This window comes from Schistocerca cancellata, chromosome 6 (genome assembly GCF_023864275.1).
Source record: "Schistocerca cancellata isolate TAMUIC-IGC-003103 chromosome 6, iqSchCanc2.1, whole genome shotgun sequence".
NCBI classification, from domain to species: Eukaryota; Metazoa; Arthropoda; class Insecta; order Orthoptera; family Acrididae; genus Schistocerca; species Schistocerca cancellata.
In genome coordinates this window covers 145,951,683-145,973,429 of record NC_064631.1, presented here as the reverse complement: position 1 = coordinate 145,973,429, position 21,747 = coordinate 145,951,683, and the positions used below count along the sequence as shown (strand labels likewise).

General features: G+C 47.9%; 1 protein-coding gene across 1 annotated transcript in view; it reads right to left on the bottom strand.

Annotated features, from left to right (window-relative positions):
- LOC126088204 (cytochrome P450 6k1-like) overlaps window positions 1-19,500 on the bottom strand; it is a 73,722-nt gene extending 54,222 nt beyond the window's left edge. The window contains exons 1-3 of the mRNA XM_049906330.1: window positions 19,281-19,500; window positions 18,932-19,170; window positions 10,099-10,361 (exon numbers count right to left, since the gene is read on the bottom strand). Coding sequence (XP_049762287.1) covers window positions 10,099-10,361; window positions 18,932-19,170; window positions 19,281-19,500 — 722 coding nt within the window. The remainder of the gene's footprint in view (window positions 1-10,098; window positions 10,362-18,931; window positions 19,171-19,280) is intronic.
- Window positions 19,501-21,747: the final 2,247 nt, after the last annotated feature.

Genomic DNA, 21,747 nt, shown 5'->3' with positions numbered 1-21,747 from the left:
TAGCTAAGGTACGAACCATGTCCCGACAGGTAGTGTATAGCTCCATTGGTCAGAAGTGTTCCTTTTTTTAAGTTAGGAAGGGACTGGTAGGTTCTCGACTCTGTTTCTACCCTGTTGCTTTACGTCGATGTTAATTCCAAGGTATCTACACTACTGGCCATTAACATTGCTACACCACGAAGATGACGTGCTACAGACGCGAAATGATTAGCTTTTCACAGCATTCACACAACGTTGGCACCAGTGGTGACACCTACAACGTGCTGACATGAGGAAAGTTTCCAACCGATTTCTCATACACAAACAGCAGTTGACCGGCGTTGCCTGGTGAAACGTTGTTGTGATGCCTCGTGTAAGGAGGAAAAATGCACACCATCACGTTTCCGACTTTGATAAAGGTCAGATTGTAGCCTATCGCGATTGCGGTTTATCGTATCGCGACACTTCTGTTCGCGTTGGTCGAGATCCAATGACTGTTAGCAGAATATTGAATCGGTGGGTTCAGGAGGGTAATACGGAACACCGTGCTGGATCCCAACGGCCTCGTATCATTAGCCGTCGAGATGACAGGCATCTTATCCGCATGGCTGTAACGGATCGTGCAGCCACGTTTCGATCCCTGACTCAACAGATGGGGACGTTCGTAAGACAACAACCATCTGCACGAACAGTTCGACAACGTTTGCAGCAGCATGGACTGTGAGGTCAGAGACCATGGCTGCGGTTGCCCTTGACGCTGCATCACAGACAGGAGCGCCTGTGATGGTGTACTCAACGACGAACCTGGATGCACGAATGGCAAAACGTCATTTTTTCGGATTAATCCAGGTTCTGTTTACAGCATCATGATGGTCGCATCCGTGTTTGGCGACATCGCGGTGAACGCACATTGGAAGCGTGTATTCGTCATCGCCATGGTGGCGTATCACCCGGCGTGATTGTATGGGCTGCCATTGGTTACACGTGTCTGTCAGCTCTTTTCGCATTGACGGCACTTTGAACAGTGGACGTTACATTTCAGATGTGTTACGACCCGTGGTTCTACCCTTCAATCGATCCCTGCAAAACTCTACATTTCAGCAGGATAATGCACGACCGCATGTTCCAGGTACTGTACGGGCCTTTCTGGATACAGAAAATGTTCGACTGCTGCCCTGGCCAGCACATTCTCCAGATCTCTCACCAATTGAAAACGTCTGGTCAATGGTGGCCGAGCAACTGGCTCGTCATAATATGCCAGTCACTACTCTTGATGAACTGTGGTATAGTGTTGAAACTGCATGGGCAGCTGTACCTGTACACGCCATCCAAGCTCTGTTTGACTCAATGCCCAGGCGTATCAAGGCCGTTATTACAGCCAGAGGTGGTTGTTCTGAATACCGATTTCTCATGATCTAAGCACCCAAATTTGCTTGAAAATGTAATCACATGTCAGTTCTAGTATAATATATTTGTCCAATGAATACCCGTTTATCATCTGCATTTCTTCTTGACGTAGCAATTTTAATGGCCAGTAGTGTATATGCTTCTTTTCTTTTCACAGGTTGGTCCTTTACTCTGACTGTTGCAATTCTTGCGGTCGGTGTGGCCGAGCGGTTCTAGGCGCTACAGTCTGCAACCGCGCGACCGCTACGGTCGCAGGTTCGAATCCTGCCTCGGGAATGGATGTGTGTAATGTCCTTAGGTTAGTTAGGTTTAAGTAGTTCTAAGTTCTAGGGGACTGATGACCTTAGAAGTTAAGGCCCATAGTGCTCTGAACCATTTTTTGTTGGATTTCTCGTTCTTAGTAATGTTCCTTTCAGTAACATATAGACTTTTTTGTGCGCTGCTGTTTTTAGTTTGTTTTCTAAGCACCACTTGCTTAGTGTTTCAAGAACTACCCTACTGTTTTCCTCTAAACTGTCCAGAATGCTGTACGGGGTCTGAAGTTTGATCCTGCATGGGGACAAGGTGACCTGAGAAATGAGACAGAGCTGCCACTGCTGCAGGGGCAGCCGAGTCCTGGAGGATAGCATACCAGCCGCAATTCGTCTGCAGTGGGTCGCTGCGTCGCCCATTGTCACCAGCCAGGCATTGCTGGAGACATCAACTGCGCGTCGACCGCCTCCAACTCAGTTGCCGAGTATGGGGACGAGGCTGACAGAAGCAGTGGCGTTACACCATCGCTCCGCCATGCGATGCTCTGTCGGCATTGCTGGATGTCATGCCCCCACAAGCCGATGACAACTGGATGCCTCAACCACACCGCTACTTCTTACAATGAATTGCACTGGAGAGCCATAATAAAAGAATTTGAAAAGCACGAAACACTCTCTCTGACTCTGGCTTTCTTCACAGTGAAGTCTGTGTATGTGCTATAGTTCAATTCTTTCGTCTTGGCGGTTCGCGCATGCCCGCCCAGACGCGGAAGATTGCTGCGTTGCCAGTTGTACGCGCCAAGAGGAGCACTTACGTTTAGGGGGGAGCACGCAGCCACCACGGCCGCATTAACCCTTTCGCTGCTACAGAGACGTGCTCCCCGCATTCCGCGCTGTACGCGACTTTGTCAGCACTGCACTACTCGCCTGTGCAGACACATGGTGTTTCGACTGCTTTGACACACTTTATCATTCGATTTCACAAAAACTATTTGGCCCAAAAATTTGATTTTTACACATCTTCTTGACTGATACCTTTCCCCCATAAATGACTTATTTTGTTTCGATGTTCAACGCAGTTATTGTGCAGCATTAGATGTAGTAAACCATTGCAAGAAATTTTGAAGAGTTTACAGAGGTAAAAGTACATAGCATATACTTTCCGTATGGTCGATTTTAGTTGCCACTAGAAATTTCAAAAAATTACGTTCAAACGAATAAAATTCATGTAGTAAGACACTTCGATATTGTTTTTAAATAAAGAAAATATTAAGCACCCATCAAGGTTTGAACTCAGAACCTTTCGCTTAGCAGCCATACACTTTTTTTTAATCTCATTTTGTTCTATATTGTTCGTTGAATTTGTTTGTGGCGGACGTCCTTTGACACCCGTTTAGGTTGTTCGCTGATCCGTTCACTCAGGTTTCTTGTTACAGAGGGTAGCTAAACCCTCTGACCGAACACACTGAGCTACCGTGCCGGCGCCATTAATGTTTTCACTCGAGGGAAGACTTGAACCAAAGACCTCTCGTTCCGCAGCTGCTCACGCTAACCACGGGACCACGGCGCTCCTGTAACCATTACGCTATCGCAACCGTCGTTCAATACATCTCCCAAAGGACTTTAAAATATCACGCAAAATACCGACAAACACTGTTGGTATGATTATGCATTACTCACGTTTCGTCGAAGTACAATAGGAAATAAACAATTACCGCTCTTCTTTATTGCGAAAAAGCGGTTAGCGAGAGTGATACAAACACCTTTCCTTCTTGTCGCCTGAATTAGGAGGTTTATTGCTTGTTTGGTTTAATTAGTTAATAGAATATGAAGCAATTAGTATAAAGAATGCTTTTTTCAAACTTTCTATAAAAGAAAGTCTGCTATCAAGACATTGATTTTGTTCAATTACTTTATTTATGACTGAACGTTTCTAAAACTGAAGACGTCCGTGCTCTGAACTGCAGTCGAGCACTGGCAATGTCGTTCTCCGTTCATTGGCTGACTGTGTTTTGTGACGTCAGATGCGCAGAACTAACCTAAACTCGGCCGCTGTCATAAATGACGCGCACTTTAGTAGGTTTTATGGGAGCAGCGCACAGCACTATGGATCGACGTAGAGATGTGACTGAATGACCTAAAGGAACTGCCATATTTTAAAATACCTGGGACACTACCGTTAGTGACGTTGCCCTCTTTGTTGGTGTATCAACGCTGACAGTCCACCGTGTCTATGCAGAACTGTGTATGTATGGCCATGTAACAAAGCATAAGAACGACGGTCATAAAAGATCCCAACTAACAGGGACCGGAGAGGATTGTCATACCAACGTTATTTGGTGCTATCAGGAAATGTAGGGCCACATCAACATTTTTTCTAGTGCTCTTTGTGAAGGTAACTGCAATCTGTGGAATTGTAGAGTAAGCTATCCTGAAAAAAGGAACGTCCTGACAGGGGAATAGAAAGACATATGTCGCGAGTGGGCCAAAAACCAAAGAAAAATGGTAATTAGCTCAGTAAAGGTGTGTTAGGTGGCCGGAAAAGTAGACATTTTGTAATTGATGCAAGACGTGAAACTACCAACAGTCCAATGAGCATTTGACACGCAGTATGTGGAGAGTGAGGTGCAGGCATGAGGTGGTTGTGTAATGGTTTGGAAATTTTTTTTCATTTGAATCGACCTATTCAGGAACCACGTACACTAAGTAGGGTGTTTGTTTCAAAATTCTCAGTGACTAGTACTGTCTTTACTTGTATAGTGACACAGCCCAGTCTTTGGTAAGAAAATAATCAGTCCTTAAGTAAGGAAAAATAGCGTGGATATATCAAATAGTGTTGCATTAACAGGCACTGGCCGGTAGATGCAAATGTAGCGAGATGTGGGTTACAATAGCAAACACGCGATTCTGCAGCAAGGATAACAGAGGACAGCGTTAAATCGCGCTGCACGGCCATAACCAGGTAGCCAGTGGGGTGGTGCTACCACACCATGGCAAGTCATGTTCTGGCAACGTGACGAGGCGTCGGGTTTTAACGAAACAAATCGGCACTGGAGGCATATAAATAAGTCTCGATTGCAAGGCAGGGATCAGTTCGTATCGTTAGCAGTACCACCACACGCCAGAGCAACGCCGGAGATCATGACAATTGGGACAGCTGCATCCATGGGTTCGAGACTGTACTGCACCCGCGATCTACATTAAGTCTTTCATGGGACTTGGTGTCTCAGCCAGACCAATCTGCGATCTACAGGTGCTTAGTATGATGCTTGAGTTCCTCGCGGGACTCGACTACACAACATCAGGCCCTAGCTGACTGCTGTCCGAGGTCAGTGGTTCGTGCCCCGCTCACACCCTGCCTTTGCACTCTGTCGTACTGACGCCACCAGGCAAGGGGATACTGAACCTACGGCTACTGAATCTACGTGATCCTGAGGGAAGTGATGCACACGCCACCACCACGGTAGCGTACAGAGCTGAAGGGCCGCGTCCCAAGTAGGGCATCATCGCAGCACAAGTAGACAGGTGGCTGACATCAACACCCTTGGCTTACAGAGGTTGCCACCCTCAACAATGCGAGGTGACAGATCAGCAGCACCAGAAGGAAGCCGCAGCGCATACATTGCCTTAGTCAGTGTCAGCCAGAAGAGGTGAGTCTGACTCACTACGCTATCCCAAGGGAAGTGACGCACACGCCACCACCATGGTAGCATACAGAGCCAAATGGCCACCTCCCAAGTACGGCATCATCACACCACAACTAGACGGACGGCTGACATCAACACCCTTGGCTTACAGCGGCTACCGACCTCAACAATGCGAAGTGAAAGCTCAGCAGCACCAGACGGAAGCTGCAGCCCATACATTGCCTTAGTCAGTGTCAGCCAGAAGAGCGAGTCTGACTCACTACGCTATCCCGAGGGAAGTGACGCACACGCCACCACCATGGTAGCATACAGAGCTGAAGGGCCACCTCCCAAGTACGGCATCATCACACCACAAATAGAAGGACGGCTGACATCAACACCCTTGGTTTACAGCGGATGCCGCCCTCAACAATTCAACAATGCGAGGTGACAGCTCAGCAGCACCAGACGGAAGCCGCACCCCTAACATTGCCTTAGTCAGTGTCAGCCAGAAGAGGTGAGCCTGACTCACTACGCTATCCCGAGGGAAGTGACACACACGCCAGCACCATGGGAGCATACAGAGCCGAAGGGCCACCTCCCAAGTACGGCATCATCACACCACAAATAGACGGACGGCTGACATCAACACCCTTGGCTTACAGCGGCTGCCGCCCTCAACAATGCGAGGTGACAGCTCAGCAGCACCAGACGAAAGCCGCAGCCCATACATTGCCTTAGTCATTGTCAGCCAGAAGAGGTGAGCCTGACTCACTGCGGTATCCCGAGGGAAGGGATGCACATGCAACCACCATGGTAAAATACAGATCAGAAGGACGGGCGGCTGACTTCAACACCCTTGGATTACAGGGACTGCCGCCCTCAACAATGCGAGGTGACAGCTCAGCAGCACCAGAAGGAAGCCGCCGCCCATACATTGCCTTAGTCAGTGTCAGCCAGAAAAGGCGAGACTGACTCACTATGCTACCCTGAGGGAAGTGATGTACATGCCACCACCACGGTACTGTACAGAGCCAAAGGGCCACCTCACAAATAGGGCATCATCGCAGCACAATTAGATGGGAGGCTGGCATCAAATCCTTGACATACAGGAGCTGCAGGCCTCAGCAACGCGAGGTGACAGCTCAGAGCACCAGATGTAAGCCACCGCTCATACATTGCCTTAGTCAGTGTCAGCCAGAAGAGGCGAGCCTGACCACTACACTATCCCAAGGGAAGTGACGTACATGACACCACCACGGTAGCATAAAGAGCCGAAGGACGGGCGGCTGACTTCAACACCCTTGGCTTACAGGGGCTGCCGCCCTCAAACATAGCGAGTTGACTGCTCAGAAGCAGCAGACGGAAGCCGCAGCCCATTCTTTGCCTTAGTCAGTGTCAGCCAGAAGAGGTGAGCCTGACTCACTACGGTATCCCGAGGGAAGTGATTCACACGCCACCACCATGGCAGCATACAGAGCCGAAGGGCCACCTCCGAAGTACGGCATCATCACACCACAAATAGGTGGGCGGTTGTCATCAACAACCTTGGCTTACAGCGGCTGCCGGCCTTAACAATGCGAGGTGAATGCTCAGCAGCACCAGACGGAAGCCGCAGCCCATACATTGCCTTAGTAAGTGTCAGCCAGAAGAGGCGAGCCTGACTCACTACACTATCTGAAGGGAAGTGACGCACACGCCACCACCATGGTAGCATACAGAGCTGAAGGGCCACCTCCCAAGTACGGCATCATCGCTCCACAAATAGACGGGCGACTGCCATCAACATCCTTGGCTTACAGGGGTTGCCGGCCATAATAATGCGAGGTGTCTGCTCAGCAGCACCACAAGGAAGCCGCAGCCCATACATTGCCTTAGTCAATGTCAGCCAGAAGAGGTGAGCCTGACTCACTACGGTATCCCGAGGGAAGTGATGCACACGCCACCACCATGGTAGCATACAGAGCCGAAGGGCCACCTCCGAAGTACGGCATCATCACACCACAAATAGACGGGCGGTTGTCATCAACACCCTTGGCTTACTGCGGCTGCCGGCCTTAACAATGCGAGGGGACTGCTCAGCAGCACCACAAGGAAGCCGCAGCCCATACATTGCCTTAGTCAGTGTCAGCCAGAAGAGCGAGACTAACTCACTATGCTATCCCGAGGGAAGTGACGCACACGCCACAACCATGGTAGCATACAGAGCCGAAGGGCCACCTCCCAAGTACGGCATCATCACACCACAAACAGACGGACGGCTGACATCAACACCCTTGGCTTACAGCGGCTGCCGCCCTCAACAATGCGAGGTGACAGCTCAGCAGCACCAGAAGGAAGCCGCCGCCCATACATTGCCTTAGTCAGTGTCAGCCAGAAAAGGCGAGCCTGACTCACTATGCTACCCTGAGGGAAGTGATGTACATGCCACCACCACGGTACTGTACAGAGCCAAAGGGCCACCTCACAAATAGGGCATCATCGCAGCACAATTAGATGGGAGGCTGGCATCAAACCCTCGACTTACAGGAGCTGCCGGCCTCAGCAACGCGAGGTGACAGCTCAGAGCACCAGATGTAAGCCACCGCCCATACATTGCCTTAGTCAGTGTCAGCCAGAATAGGCGAGCCAGACTCACTACACTATCCCAAGGGAAGTGACGTACATGACACCACCACGGTAGCATAAAGAGCCGAAGGACGGGCGGCTGACTACAACACCCTTGGCTTACAGGGGCTGCCGCCCTCAACATAGCGAGTTGACTGCTCAGCAGCAGCAGACGGAAGTCGCCGCCCATTCATTGCCTTAGTCAGTGTCAGCCAGAAGAGGTGAGCCTGACTCACTACGGTATCCCAAGGGAAGTGATGCACACGCCACCACCATGGTAGCATACAGAGCCGAAGGGCCACCTCCCAAGTACGGCATCATCACACCACAAATAGACGCGTGACTGTCATCAACATCGTTGGCTTACAGGGACTGCCGGCCTTAACAATGCGAGGTGAATGCTCAGCAGCACCAGACGGAAACCGCAGCCCATACATTGCCTTAGTCAGTGTCAGCTAGAAGAGCTGAGCCTGACTCACTACGGTATTCCGAGGGAAGTGATGCACACGCCACCACCATGGTAGCATACGGAGCTGAAGGACGGGCGGCTGACTTCAACACCCTTGGCTTACAGGGGCTGCCGCCCTCAACAATGCGAGGTGACAGCTCAGCAGCTCCAGAAGGAAGCCGCCGCCCATATATTGCCCTAGTCAGTGTCAGTCAGAAGAGGCGAGCCTGACTCACTACACTATCTGAAGGGAAGTGACGCACACGCCACCACCACGGTACCGTACAGAGCCAAAGGTCCACCTCCCAAATAGGGCATATTCGCAGCACAATTGGATGGGAGGCTGGCATCAAACCCTTGGCTTACAGGAGGTCCCAGCCTCAGCAACGCGAGGTGACAGCTCAGAGCACCGGATGTAAGCCACCGCCCATACATTGCCTTAGTCAGTGTCAGCCAGAAGAGGCGAGCCTGACTCACTACACTATCCACCAAGATCAATAAAGCTGTTCTCTGAGGCCATCAAAGCTTGTGTCCGCCACTAACTCTCGCCCCAGCGTGCCGTGCAGGCTACATTTATACATCTTCATGATGTGTATTCTGTGGGCACTCCAGTCTTCAAAGAACTGCACGCATTCGTTCCATCTTTGACGAACTCTCAAACACTTTAACGTATTTTGACTGGCCCACTATATCTTCCGGTCTTAATCCCATAGAAGACGTCTGGGCCTCTTTGGAACAGCAGCTGAAACACACCAGCTGACATCTCCACAATTTTGTAGTATAAGCTCTAATTATCAATGAGTCGCTGCAACTGGATACGGAAAGTGTGAAGAATTTCGTGGACCCTCTTCTTCGCTGATCTTTATCACAATAGAGGAAGTGTTGCACTGGATGAAATTTTTTCCCCACCCTGGACTGTGCACCGAATTGAACCTCCCTGGCAGATTAAAGCTGTGTGCTGGACCGAGACTCCAACATGGGAGCTTTGCTTTTTGCAGACAAATGGTCTACCGACTGAGCTATACAATTGCCACTCGCCTCATGTTCTCATTGCCTTACTTCCACCAGAACCTCGTCTCCTACCTTCCAAACTCATCGAAGGTTCGCCTGTGAAACATGCAAGACCAGCTCTCCTAAAAGAAAGGAGACAGCTTAGTCCCAGCCTGGGAGATGTTTCCAGAATGAAATTTGCACTCTGCAGCGGAGAGTGCGCTGGCACAACACTTCCTGGCAGATACAACTGTGAGTCAGACGGGACTCGAACTCGGAATCTTTGCCCTCCATTGTGACTAATCCATGTCTCCCCAATATCCTTACTTCCGGTACTGCTAGTCTTGTAGGTTTGACAGAACTTCTGTGAAGTTTTGGAGTCAAGGGGACGAGATACTGGCGGAAGTGAGGCTGTGAGGACTGGTTGTCAGCCGTGCCTCCACAGTCGGTGGAGGCGTGGTAGCTCAACGTGATCGGTCACAGAGCTGGTTGCTCTCCGTAATAAAAAAGAAATCGAATGATCACTGATGAACACGGACAGTTTTAATGTGACGTCCGCTCCGACTAAGTGCAACAGACAATAACGATAAAAAGAAATCGGTAGGGTACGTGCCAGCGGAAGGGAAACGCCACAAGTTCGAGTCTCGGTCCAGCACACAGTTTTAATCTGTCAGGAAGTTTCAGTGTTATACTGTTTTAGCGTGAAGCCTCATGGGGTTGACAGGATTTTTCTCGGTATCATTACAATGTAGTACGTTTTAAAGAGTAAATGCACTTTTAAACAACTTACCTTATCGCCTTGGCCACAAATGGAAAGAACCTGTACATAAGCCGAGCAATCCTCTTTTTCATTGAAAATTCGAATAGTTTTCGTCCCCAGCGGCGGAACTCTGCGTCCGGGTTTCGTTGAGAATGACTCTCGAGCCCGAAACCGACAGAGGCGATGATGTCGGTTGTGAACCTGGCGGCTATCTCTCGCATCTCCAGGATGTGGCCCTCCTTCGCTGGCTCCTCCAACACTTCCACCAATTGGCGCCCACAGTCTTGCATTGTCTGCAAGGAAAAAGAGACCAGTGATTGCAATAGTGATCATGGGAATTTTTTCCCAGTATACAGGGTGATTAAAAATACAGTTTACAAACGACATGATGCATCGTGCATACAGCAACGATTAGTAATCACATAGCAACTAGTGACTGCAATGGCCATCTCGGGCTACTGAATGGCATTGCAGTTATTTAGTCAAATTCTACAAATGGATACCCATTACAATAGATGCTCAAAGTTTTGTCAAGATGAATCGAGACACGCGTGACTTTGATGATGCATTGAACTGCGCCCTCTCTCCTCTACCTGCTGTAACTCGGAGACATCCAGTTGCCGCTGCTATCTTGCCCAGTGGGTTCCCCGGCGACGTAACAGGTGTTTCACACGTAAGGTTGTTGCGAGTTCCCCGCCACCAGGAAGTAACAGGTGTTTCACACGTAAGGTTGTTGAGAGTTCCCCGCCACCAGGAAGTAACAGGTGTTTCACACGTAAGGTTGTTGCGAGTTCCCCGCCACCAGGAAGTAACAGGTGTTTCACACGTAAGGTTGTTGAGAGTTCCCCGCCACCAGGAAGTAACAGGTGTTTCACACGTAAGGTTGTTGAGAGTTCCCCGCCACCAGGAAGTAACAGGTGTTTCACACGTAAGGTTGTTGAGAGTTCCCCGCCACCAGGAAGTAACAGGTGTTTCACACGTAAGGTTGTTGAGAGTTCCCCGCCACCAGGAAGTAACAGGTGTTTCACACGTAAGGTTGTTGAGAGTTCCCCGCCACCAGGAAGTAACAGGTGTTTCACACATAAGGTTGTTGAGAGTTCCCCGCCACCAGGAAGTAACAGGTGTTTCACACGTAAGGTTGTTGCGAGTTCCCCGCCACCAGGAAGTAACAGGTGTTTCACACGTAAGGTTGTTGAGAGTTCCCCGCCACCAGGAAGTAACAGGTGTTTCACACGTAAGGTTGTTGCGAGTTCCCCGCCACCAGGAAGTAACAGGTGTTTCACACGTAAGGTTGTTGAGAGTTCCCCGCCACCAGGAAGTAACAGGTGTTTCACACGTAAGGTTGTTGAGAGTTCCCCGCCACCAGGAAGTAACAGGTGTTTCACACGTAAGATTGTTGCGAGTTCCCCGCCACCAGGAAGTAACAGGTGTTTCACACGTAAGGTTGTTGAGAGTTCCCCGCCACCAGGAAGTAACAGGTGTTTCACACGTAAGGTTGTTGAGAGTTCCCCGCCACCAGGAAGTAACAGGTGTTTCACACGTAAGGTTGTTGAGAGTTCCCCGCCACCAGGAAGTAACAGGTGTTTCACACGTAAGGTTGTTGAGAGTTCCCCGCCACCAGGAAGTAACAGGTGTTTCACACGTAAGGATGTTGAGAGTTCCCCGCCACCAGGAAGTAACAGGTGTTTCACACGTAAGGTTGTTGCGAGTTCCCCGCCACCAGGAAGTAACAGGTGTTTCACACGTAAGGTTGTTGAGAGTTCCCCGCCACCAGGAAGTAACAGGTGTTTCACACGTAAGGTTGTTGAGAGTTCCCCGCCACCAGGAAGTAACAGGTGTTTCACACGTAAGATTGTTGCGAGTTCCCCGCCACCAGGAAGTAACAGGTGTTTCACACGTAAGGTTGTTGAGAGTTCCCCGCCACCAGGAAGTAACAGGTGTTTCACACGTAAGGTTGTTGAGAGTTCCCCGCCACCAGGAAGTAACAGGTGTTTCACACGTAAGGTTGTTGAGAGTTCCCCGCCACCAGGAAGTAACAGGTGTTTCACACGTAAGGTTGTTGAGAGTTCCCCGCCACCAGGAAGTAACAGGTGTTTCACACGTAAGGTTGTTGAGAGTTCCCCGCCACCAGGAAGTAACAGGTGTTTCACACGTAAGGTTGTTGAGAGTTCCCCGCCACCAGGAAGTAACAGGTGTTTCACACGTAAGGTTGTTGAGAGTTCCCCGCCACCAGGAAGTAACAGGTGTTTCACACGTAAGGTTGTTGAGAGTTCCCTGCCACCAGGAAGTAACAGGTGTTTCACACGTAAGGTTGTTGCGAGTTCCCCGCCACCAGGAAGTAACAGGTGTTTCACACGTAAGGTTGTTGAGAGTTCCCCGCCACCAGGAAGTAACAGGTGTTTCACACGTAAGGTTGTTGCGAGTTCCCCGCCACCAGGAAGTAACAGGTGTTTCACACGTAAGGTTGTTGAGAGTTCCCCGCCACCAGGAAGTAACAGGTGTTTCACACGTAAGGTTGTTGAGAGTTCCCCGCCACCAGGAAGTAACAGGTGTTTCACACGTAAGATTGTTGCGAGTTCCCCGCCACCAGGAAGTAACAGGTGTTTCACACGTAAGGTTGTTGAGAGTTCCCCGCCACCAGGAAGTAACAGGTGTTTCACACGTAAGGTTGTTGAGAGTTCCCCGCCACCAGGAAGTAACAGGTGTTTCACACGTAAGGTTGTTGAGAGTTCCCCGCCACCAGGAAGTAACAGGTGTTTCACACGTAAGATTGTTGCGAGTTCCCCGCCACCAGGAAGTAACAGGTGTTTCACACGTAAGGTTGTTGAGAGTTCCCCGCCACCAGGAAGTAACAGGTGTTTCACACGTAAGGTTGTTGAGAGTTCCCCGCCACCAGGAAAAAATCGACTGAGGGCAGATAGGGTGATCGTGGCGCCATGTCACTGGCCCACCGCGACCGATCCAAGGCTGGGAAGGGTTGCCTGCAGATGTTCCTTCATTTGTCTGCTGAAATCTGTTTTTCTGAATCACCCTGTATACCTAAAAACACAGCGATAATCTGGCTACAACCATTTGCATCGTACATACACTAATGTTTTTGAAAATGGCAGCGCACAGAAGGAATGAACCGAATGAGTCAGTTTTGCATGTCGTGTGTATAGCAGTGTAACAGCAGTAAGCGGTTAAGATTACATGCAAACGGCATATACTTAAGCACAGCTGAGCGCCTTCTTGTGTGACCATAAATTCCTATTTTTCTGAACACTCGTACAGTGAAGTTGATTCTTGGAAGAAACAAATGTATGCCTTGTAAATGAAATAGAGCAGCTCATTGAATTCGAATGAGTAATGTACCTGTCGGCCCGCAAAGGGCACGCTGGCTGCAGTGGTAATACGTACGAGGATCCAGTGAAAAGAACAGGGTTGTTCCCAGCGATGAGCGGATAGTGGGCCAACCAGTGTGGCAACAAGAAGGGATTATCGAGATCGTATTTGTATACTCATAACGAACGTACTGCTTAGTCCATGTAACAACCTACAATGTACTGAAGTATATAAGAAACTGGTGTGGAGAAAACGAAATAGCAGTAACCTAAAACCACCTACAACTTGCCTAAAGGTAACCGTCCATAATTCGAAATATACCATTTAAAGCAAGCAAAGCGATATCTAGATTTAAATACATCTCCCGTAAGCCATCGTGTGGGACATGGTGGAGGATACCTTGTACCACTACTAGTACTTTCCTTTCTGTTCCAATCGCAAATAGAGTGAAGGAAAAACGATTGTATGTCTGCACACAAGTTACAATTTCTCTTACCTTATGTTTGTGTTCCGCACACATCACCAGCAGCAGCAACAACAAAGGCCTGCAGCAGCAGCAGTAGAATCATTCTGCTGTCATATTTAAATATATGTACAACATCTCCTTTACAAATGAACCACACTTTCCTATTAACTCTTCCCATAAACTGAAATCAATCATTCACCTACCCTACTACTGCCCCTTACATGCTCACTCCTTTTCATATCACTTTGCAACATTACTGCTAGATTATTGTATTTAATTGATGTGATTGTGTCAAACAAAACACTACTAATGTTGTACTCGAATATTAGACAATTGTTTTCCTACTCATCTGCATTAACTTATATTTTTGAACACTTGGAGCAAGCTGTCATGCATCATTCCTATTAGAATTTTTTTAAATCTCGTTGTATCGTCGTACAGTCCCTCAATGACGACACCTTCCCATACAGCACAGCTTCATCAACCAACAGCCACAGACTGCTGCTCATCCTGTCCGTCAGATATTTTATGTATACAGAAAATAATAGCAGTCCCATTCTAATGTGGCGTGGTCTCCTGACCTTCATTTCTTACATATTCCGACCTGACTATCGTATTCTGCGTATCAAGACATTTCATTCGAGCCTAAACTCGACAGGATATAGTCAATTTTACATACACTCCTGGAAATTGAAATAAGAACACCGCGAATTCATTGTCCCAGGAAGGGGAAACTTTATTGACACATTCCTGGGGTCAGATACATCACATGATCACACTGACAGAACCACAGGCACATAGACACAGGCAACAGAGCATGCACAATGTCGGCACTAGTACAGTGTATATCCACCTTTCGCAGCAATGCAGGCTGCTATTCTCCCATGGAGACGATCGTAGAGATGCTGGATGTAGTCCTGTGGAACGGCTTGCCATGCCATTTCCACCTGGCGCCTCAGTTGGACCAGCGTTCGTGCTGGACGTGCAGACCGCGTGAGACGACGCTTCATCCAGTCCCAAACATGCTCAATGGGGGACAAATCCGGAGATCTTGCTGGCCAGGGTAGTTGACTTACACCTTCTAGAGCACGTTGGGTGGCACGGGATACATGCGGACGTGCATTGTTCTGTTGGAACAGCAAGTTCCCTTGCCGGTCTAGGAATGGTAGAACGATGGGTTCGATGACGGTTTGGATGTACCGTGCACTATTCAGTGTCCCCTCGACGATCACCAGTGGTGTACGGCCAGTGTAGGAGATCGCTCCCCACACCATGATGCCGGGTGTTGGCCCTGTGTGCCTCGGTCGTATGCAGTCCTGATTGTGGCGCTCACCTGCACGGCGCCAAACACGCATACGACCATCATTGGCACCAAGGCAGAAGCGACTCTCATCGCTGAAGACGACACGTCTCCATTCGTCCCTCCATTCACGCCTGTCGCGACACCACTGGAGGCGGGCTGCACGATGTTGGGGCGTGAGCGGAAGACGGCCTAACGGTGTGCGGGACCGCAGCCCAGCTTCATGGAGACGGTTGCGAATGGTCCTCGCCGATACCCCAGGAGCAACAGTGTCCCTAATTTGCTGGGAAGTGGCGGTGCGGTCCTCTACGGCACTGCGTAGGATCCTACGGTCTTGGCGTGCATCCGTGCGTCGCTGCGGTCCGGTCCCAGGTCGACGGGCACGTGCACCTTCCGCCGACCACTGGCGACAACATCGATGTACTGTGGAGACCTCACGCCCCACGTGTTGAGCAATTCGGCGGTACGTCCACCCGGCCTCCCGCATGCCCACTATACGCCCTCGCTCAAAGTCCGTCAACTGCACATACGGTTCACGTCCACGCTGTCGCGGCATGCTACCAGTGTTAAAGACTGCGATGGAGCTCCGTATGCCACGGCAAACTGGCTGACACTGACGGCGGCGGTGCACAAATGCTGCACAGCTAGCGCCATTCGACGGCCAACACCGCGGTTCCTGGTGTGTCCGCTGTGCCGTGCGTGTGATCATTGCTTGTACAGCCCTCTCGCAGTGTCCGGAGCAAGTATGGTGGGTCTGACACACCGGTGTCAATGTGTTCTTTTTTCCATTTCCAGGAGTGTATTTCCATTTAATCGATATGCAAATCTAATAAATAAATCGCAACTGTGCACCGAGATTCAAAAGTCGAGGCTGGCGTGCACAAACATTCAAGACACGACGGCCACACGAGTTTTTGTTCAGCGGGGGCAACCAGCGCACTGTAAAGTCCGTAGGATGGTGTGTAAGCACGCAGCTGCGCCGGCCGGCGGACCGCCCAGGGACTAGAACAGTTTTTGCCAGAGGAAAGGGATAATGGCCTGCGTGTTCACCTTAAAAGCAAAACGCACTATATTCGTTGGGAGAGCCCCAGTATATGCTTTTTTGATGGACCTAGTGTGCAGTTTCAGAGTTACCACAATAATGCCTAACGCAGATGCTATATATTTCCGGATTGGTCGGCTTAAACAGAGCGCCATTCTATCATTTGTAAGAGTAACGGTGATTGGCGGACTATTTCTGATGAAATGAGCCGGAGGAATGTGGGAAAGACAGCGGATGATATACCCTTTCGTTTTTTGTGTGCAGAGGAGTCATTCCGGTGACGCTCTTGAAGCGAGAACATGTAGCAGGGGCGAGTGCGTACGTGCATGTAAGCAGAGAGCGAGGAACAAGGTCTTTACTCAGTACTGCACTGAGAGAGCACCTCTGTACAAAATGGTTGAAATGGCTCTGAGCACTATGGGACTTAACTTCTATGGTCATCAGTCCCCTAGAACTTAGAACTACTTAAATCTAACTAACCTAAGGACATCACACAACACACAACACCCAGTCATCACGAGGCAGAGAAAATCCCTGACCGCGCCGGGAATCGAACCCGGGAACTCGGGCGGGGGAAGCGAGAACGCTACCGCACGACCACGAGCTGGGACGCACCTCTGTAGCTAGCATATCGGAGTGATACTCTATAATGAGTCTTCACTGTGTTGGCCACTACACTTAATGTGCGGAGTGAACACAGACGAGTATTAGTTAGCGCCTGCAAGCAGACATTGAGTGGAATCGCGATGGACTGGTTATCTGACTGGTGTACCACGCCAATAGTTAGACTAGGGGCAGATAGGAGTCTTTGACTTTATCAAGTCGTAGTGAGAGTTCGACTGGCCAAGGTCAATTCAGATAGAAAGAGATAGTTTTGTTATTTTTCAGCAGCGAACGACGCAGGCAGCAGTCGTCGCAGCTCACGGTATTGTGCGCTACAGCATAGGCGAGCCCTATCTTTCCTCCATTAGAAGTAACAAACTTCTTTCACGTCACTGCATTATATTTCTCACGTGACAGCCTCGACCGTACTCTGAAAAATTCAATCGGATAATTATTCAAGTTGACCAGGCACGGCTCTCAACCATTATGCTGAGTAAAGAACATTCTTAAAGAAAAGGGATAAAAGAGCTTTCCCACACTTTGTGTATAAATTTCATTAACAGGATTCCTATCCATAAGAGGTAACCTATTCCGAAAAGAACCCGGAACTTTGTGTATCAGTTTATAAATAAAAGTTTCACTTGATTTTCTCAGATTTTGCAATAAATTGTATTTTACGTTCGTTTAATGTTTTTCCTACACTAACCAGCAATCCTCCAGTACCCAAGTATCCCACCAGTTACGTAAGAAAATAGAATATTTTTGTGTCTTTTCCTTACAGCAGACAGCTCCAGAAGATATTTATTGCTGAAAGTTTTTCAGGCATTTCCTTTTGGTACGTTAGGAGTGTCTGTCTGACTTCTGTAGTAGTGTGGGGTTTAAATCACCTCTTGCAGGAGCGAATGGGTACTTGTCAGATCAATCCATTGTGCAACTCGTCAACATAACACCCACATACTGACACTGTCACACAACGTAATGGGTTCTGTTACATGAGAAGTCTTTGATGCGAATAAGGAGGGGCGTGCGGTCAGTACAACGTTCTCCCAGTTGTTGTCAGCTTTCGTCATCGGAGCTTCCACTTCTTAATCAAGTAGCTCCTCAGTTGGCCTCACAGAGGCTGAGTTCATTACCACAACAATCTAGTTGCAAGGGTAACAGGTTTTTCTGAGTGGTAGTTTACCACAACAATCAAATTGCAAGGGTAACAGGTTTTTCTGAGTGGTAAGTTTAGGTACGTGACTGATTGCCTCCAACTTAATTATTGCAGCGCACTGCTCCGCTGTACACAACGACGCAATCTGGCGACCTTCAGTGTTCATCTGTCACACTATTAGTGCGTAGCGATACTGAGTTTCCACAGCTGCAAAGCTAATACACTATAATAACAGCTAGTGAATTGTAGAGATACAGCTACTAAAACACAAACTTCGACTGACATTTTGCGCTAGCGAAGAAGGCCTTGGTCTCTGTCACCATATACTTTTACTTAGAGGAATCTGTCTCAGATTTAATATTTCATGCAAAAATGTAGTTGATACAAAATCATTTTTGGACTATATTATGTACGACAAATAAGGGATTGGCGTATTTTTGAGTTACAACTAAATACTTTAAGAAAATAACAGGAGTGTTAGTGAACTGTGAACAATATTTCTCTATAATATGGACAATTACATTTTTAGAAATAATTTAAAAGCCAAGATCGCTTAAATACTATTTACTGGATGACCAGTTTCAACACACTAAAGGTGCCATCATCGGATCTGAATGTAGCTTAACATGTGTAGATCATTTGGATATATCGATACATGAGGCAGACCAGTCTTGTGACTTCGGTTTTATACATCTGATGAAATAGAATGATCATGAGAGCAGTTGTGTTTTAACTTTTATTTCTGCGACAATGATTTTATATCAGCTGGTCTGCCTCATGTATGGTTATATCCAGATGGTCTATACATGTTAAGCTACATTCAGATCCGATGATGGCACCTTTAGTGTGTTGAAACCGGTTACCCAGTAAACAGTACTTAAGCGATCTTGGCTTTTGAATTGTTTCTACAACAGAATGATCGCCCCACAACACATTATGTGTTCACTGCAAAATTGCATTTTTGTTACTTACTTGGCACATCATTTTCAGCTTTCCTGTAGTAAAGGCAGGCGTCATCTTAGCTCGCAGTCTCTTCCATCTGCCTCCGTTCAGGTTGAATAAATGATAATTCAGTGGATCTTTCTCATCGAAGTTAACATTTCTGTGGGAGAATGCATCAAACTCCTTGACTAACACCAGCCGAATGAGATCCCGGTCGATCAGCAGCAGACCTGGTTTGCTGAAGAGATACACTCCCAGGTACCTTTGGTCTGAAATTTGTGAGTCATTAACGGTGGGCGGAAGTATATGCTGTATTAGTAAATAAAGTTGGAAACAATATAAAGAGTAGGCAGCTCAGACGTGTATTGCTCCACAGTACCTCGAAAACGATTGTAGAGCTCATAGAAGATGAATTCGAGACGAGTCAGTCCAAGAAACACTCTCGCCATATTGCCAAATGGGATCACGGTTGGTGCCTGCGATACGCCCTTCTTGGTCCAGTAGCTGTAACGATGAGAGTACCAAGTGTAGAGCGCCGCCACCACTACCAGGGCGACAGCGAGGAATTCACTCAGCCATGATTCCAGAAACACGCCCATGGCGGGTCGTCGGAAATGTTCAACCAGTCTGTTAAAAAGGAAACAAAACGAATAAACTGAAAATAATACACTACATCAGTAGGTGATTAAGAGTACCACTACTCATTTTCTGTGACATAGTTGTCTGAACCTAAGTGCTGGCAGACACGTTTCGATAGGCGGTGTTAGAAAGTATTTTCTGCACCGTAATATAACATGACGGAAGTGGGGAGGCTGTTGATTTCAATTCCTGATCACTACATGGTATGTCTTAGTGGTGTTTGTACTACTTCGCTCTGTAAAGTAAAGGACTGTTGGTAGTGCGGGCAGTCCCTTAATTTATTTGTAATTGATTTATTTGTTAATTGCCCATACCTATTAGGGTGTAGGCTGTATATGGAGGGAGGATCTGGTTGTTGAGCTGTGGGAATTAGAAGGAGGTAAGACATCGGCTGGGTAAGTAGAGTTCGGTTTGGAGCCTTGATATGGTATGGAGCAGCTGGTGTAGATCACAGCTGGTACGGTTTGTACATCTCGGGAACTGTCCCACGAAATGTTGGTGGGTGATGGTTAAATTGTCCTTGGAAAGGTTGTGGAGTCTTATGAGGGGAATGGAAGGTTCTAAATGAAAATAAATGCGCGGAAGCAACTATACTGTGGCGTCTTGTGACTCGTAGGACAAGTGAAGATGATCTACCAGAATTATTATCTCTTTACCTGAAGTCTCTTTGTGATGTATGAGGAACCTAATGTTTTGTAAACTATGAAGCTGAAGTACACTGTTACTGAATAATAATCTGTGTAATGTAAATAACTGAACAATATACTTTCAACGTAATAAACTGTAATAACTCAACAATGATTCCGTGTGCAGCCACAAACAAAAAAAAAGGTTCAAATGGCTCTGAGCACTATGGGACTCAACTGCTGTGGTCATAAGTCCCCTAGAACTTAGAACTACTTTTTTTTTTTTTTTTTTTTTTTTTACTGAACGTTCACGGAGCAAACTTGAGGAGCGTGCGACCGCTAAAGCCAGACTTTTTTTTTTTTTAGAAGTAATATTCAGTAATGGTACACACCTTTTTGCAGGGTAAACAAACAATCTTTATTCGTGCAGTTGTGCTGTCCTAGGGTTAAGAAAAGTATCGAGACAGCAAAAACAATTTGGAAACCATAAAATGAACGCAAAGGCCGCCCTCTTTTTTTTTCTTTTTTTTTTTTTTTTTGTAACAGGAATAAAGTAAATGACAATCCTAGTCACGGGCGGGAGTGAAAAGGAAGTTATCATCTGCCTCACAATCCCTGCAGCACGCGGTGTCGCATCATAAACCTGGCAGAAAGCCATATAATCTTGACCATTTCTGCTAGTGTGGGCGGTATTTATTTCTCCTGCGTCGACCATTCGAAGGACCATTATCTGAGGCGGTTTCGGTGTTTACCATCGTTGTGTGTGGTTTGTTTTCCACGTTAACATAATGCAGTCATAACTGGCGCCAACAGGTAGGGGCCAGTTTTCTTCTCAGTGTGCTATATGCCAATATAATTGAACCGCGCAGTACTGTCTCTAGTCGTTCTGCTGCAGGAGTCTTCCCAGTTCTGGGACACCCCAGCTGTTGGGTGGATTGTGAAAAACACTTCCTAAAAAATTGGAAAAGTAAGTCCTGTATTTCGTATGACGCCGTATGAGCTCGTGTTGTTCTTGTAAATACATCCAATAATCCATCACGGACTTAATATCGTACGAATACAAATATTTCGTCGCATGTCCAGCGATCCAATTGACCGCATACGTCTTTTGTTTGGGAAAAAAGGTCTTGTCCGGTAGAAAAAGTACATCCGATGTGATTTCTGTGTAGTTAGCGCGCCGAAGGAAGGCCAGTATTCGATGCGTCAGCATCCAGACGTCCCTCGCTGCGCCACACACTAAACCATGTTCTTCCGTTGCTAACAGTCCACAGTTTGTGCAAAGAGGAGAATCGACCATATGAATTGTATGTAATCGACTCCTGGTCACAAGTTTACGGTTTATAAGAATATACCACATCGATCTCGCTGCTGTTGACAGTAATGGAGTATGCACTGCACACCAAATGTGGTTCCACGTTCTCGACGGGTATTTGAATTCCATTATGTTGCGGCCATAGTGATCCATCAAGCATCTATAGATCTCCCGAGTCGTGGGTAGTCTCGTCGAAGGTACTTTCAGACGAACATAACTGTAATCAACAAGAAATGAGGCAATGTGTGCAAGAGAAGGCGAAATATTGC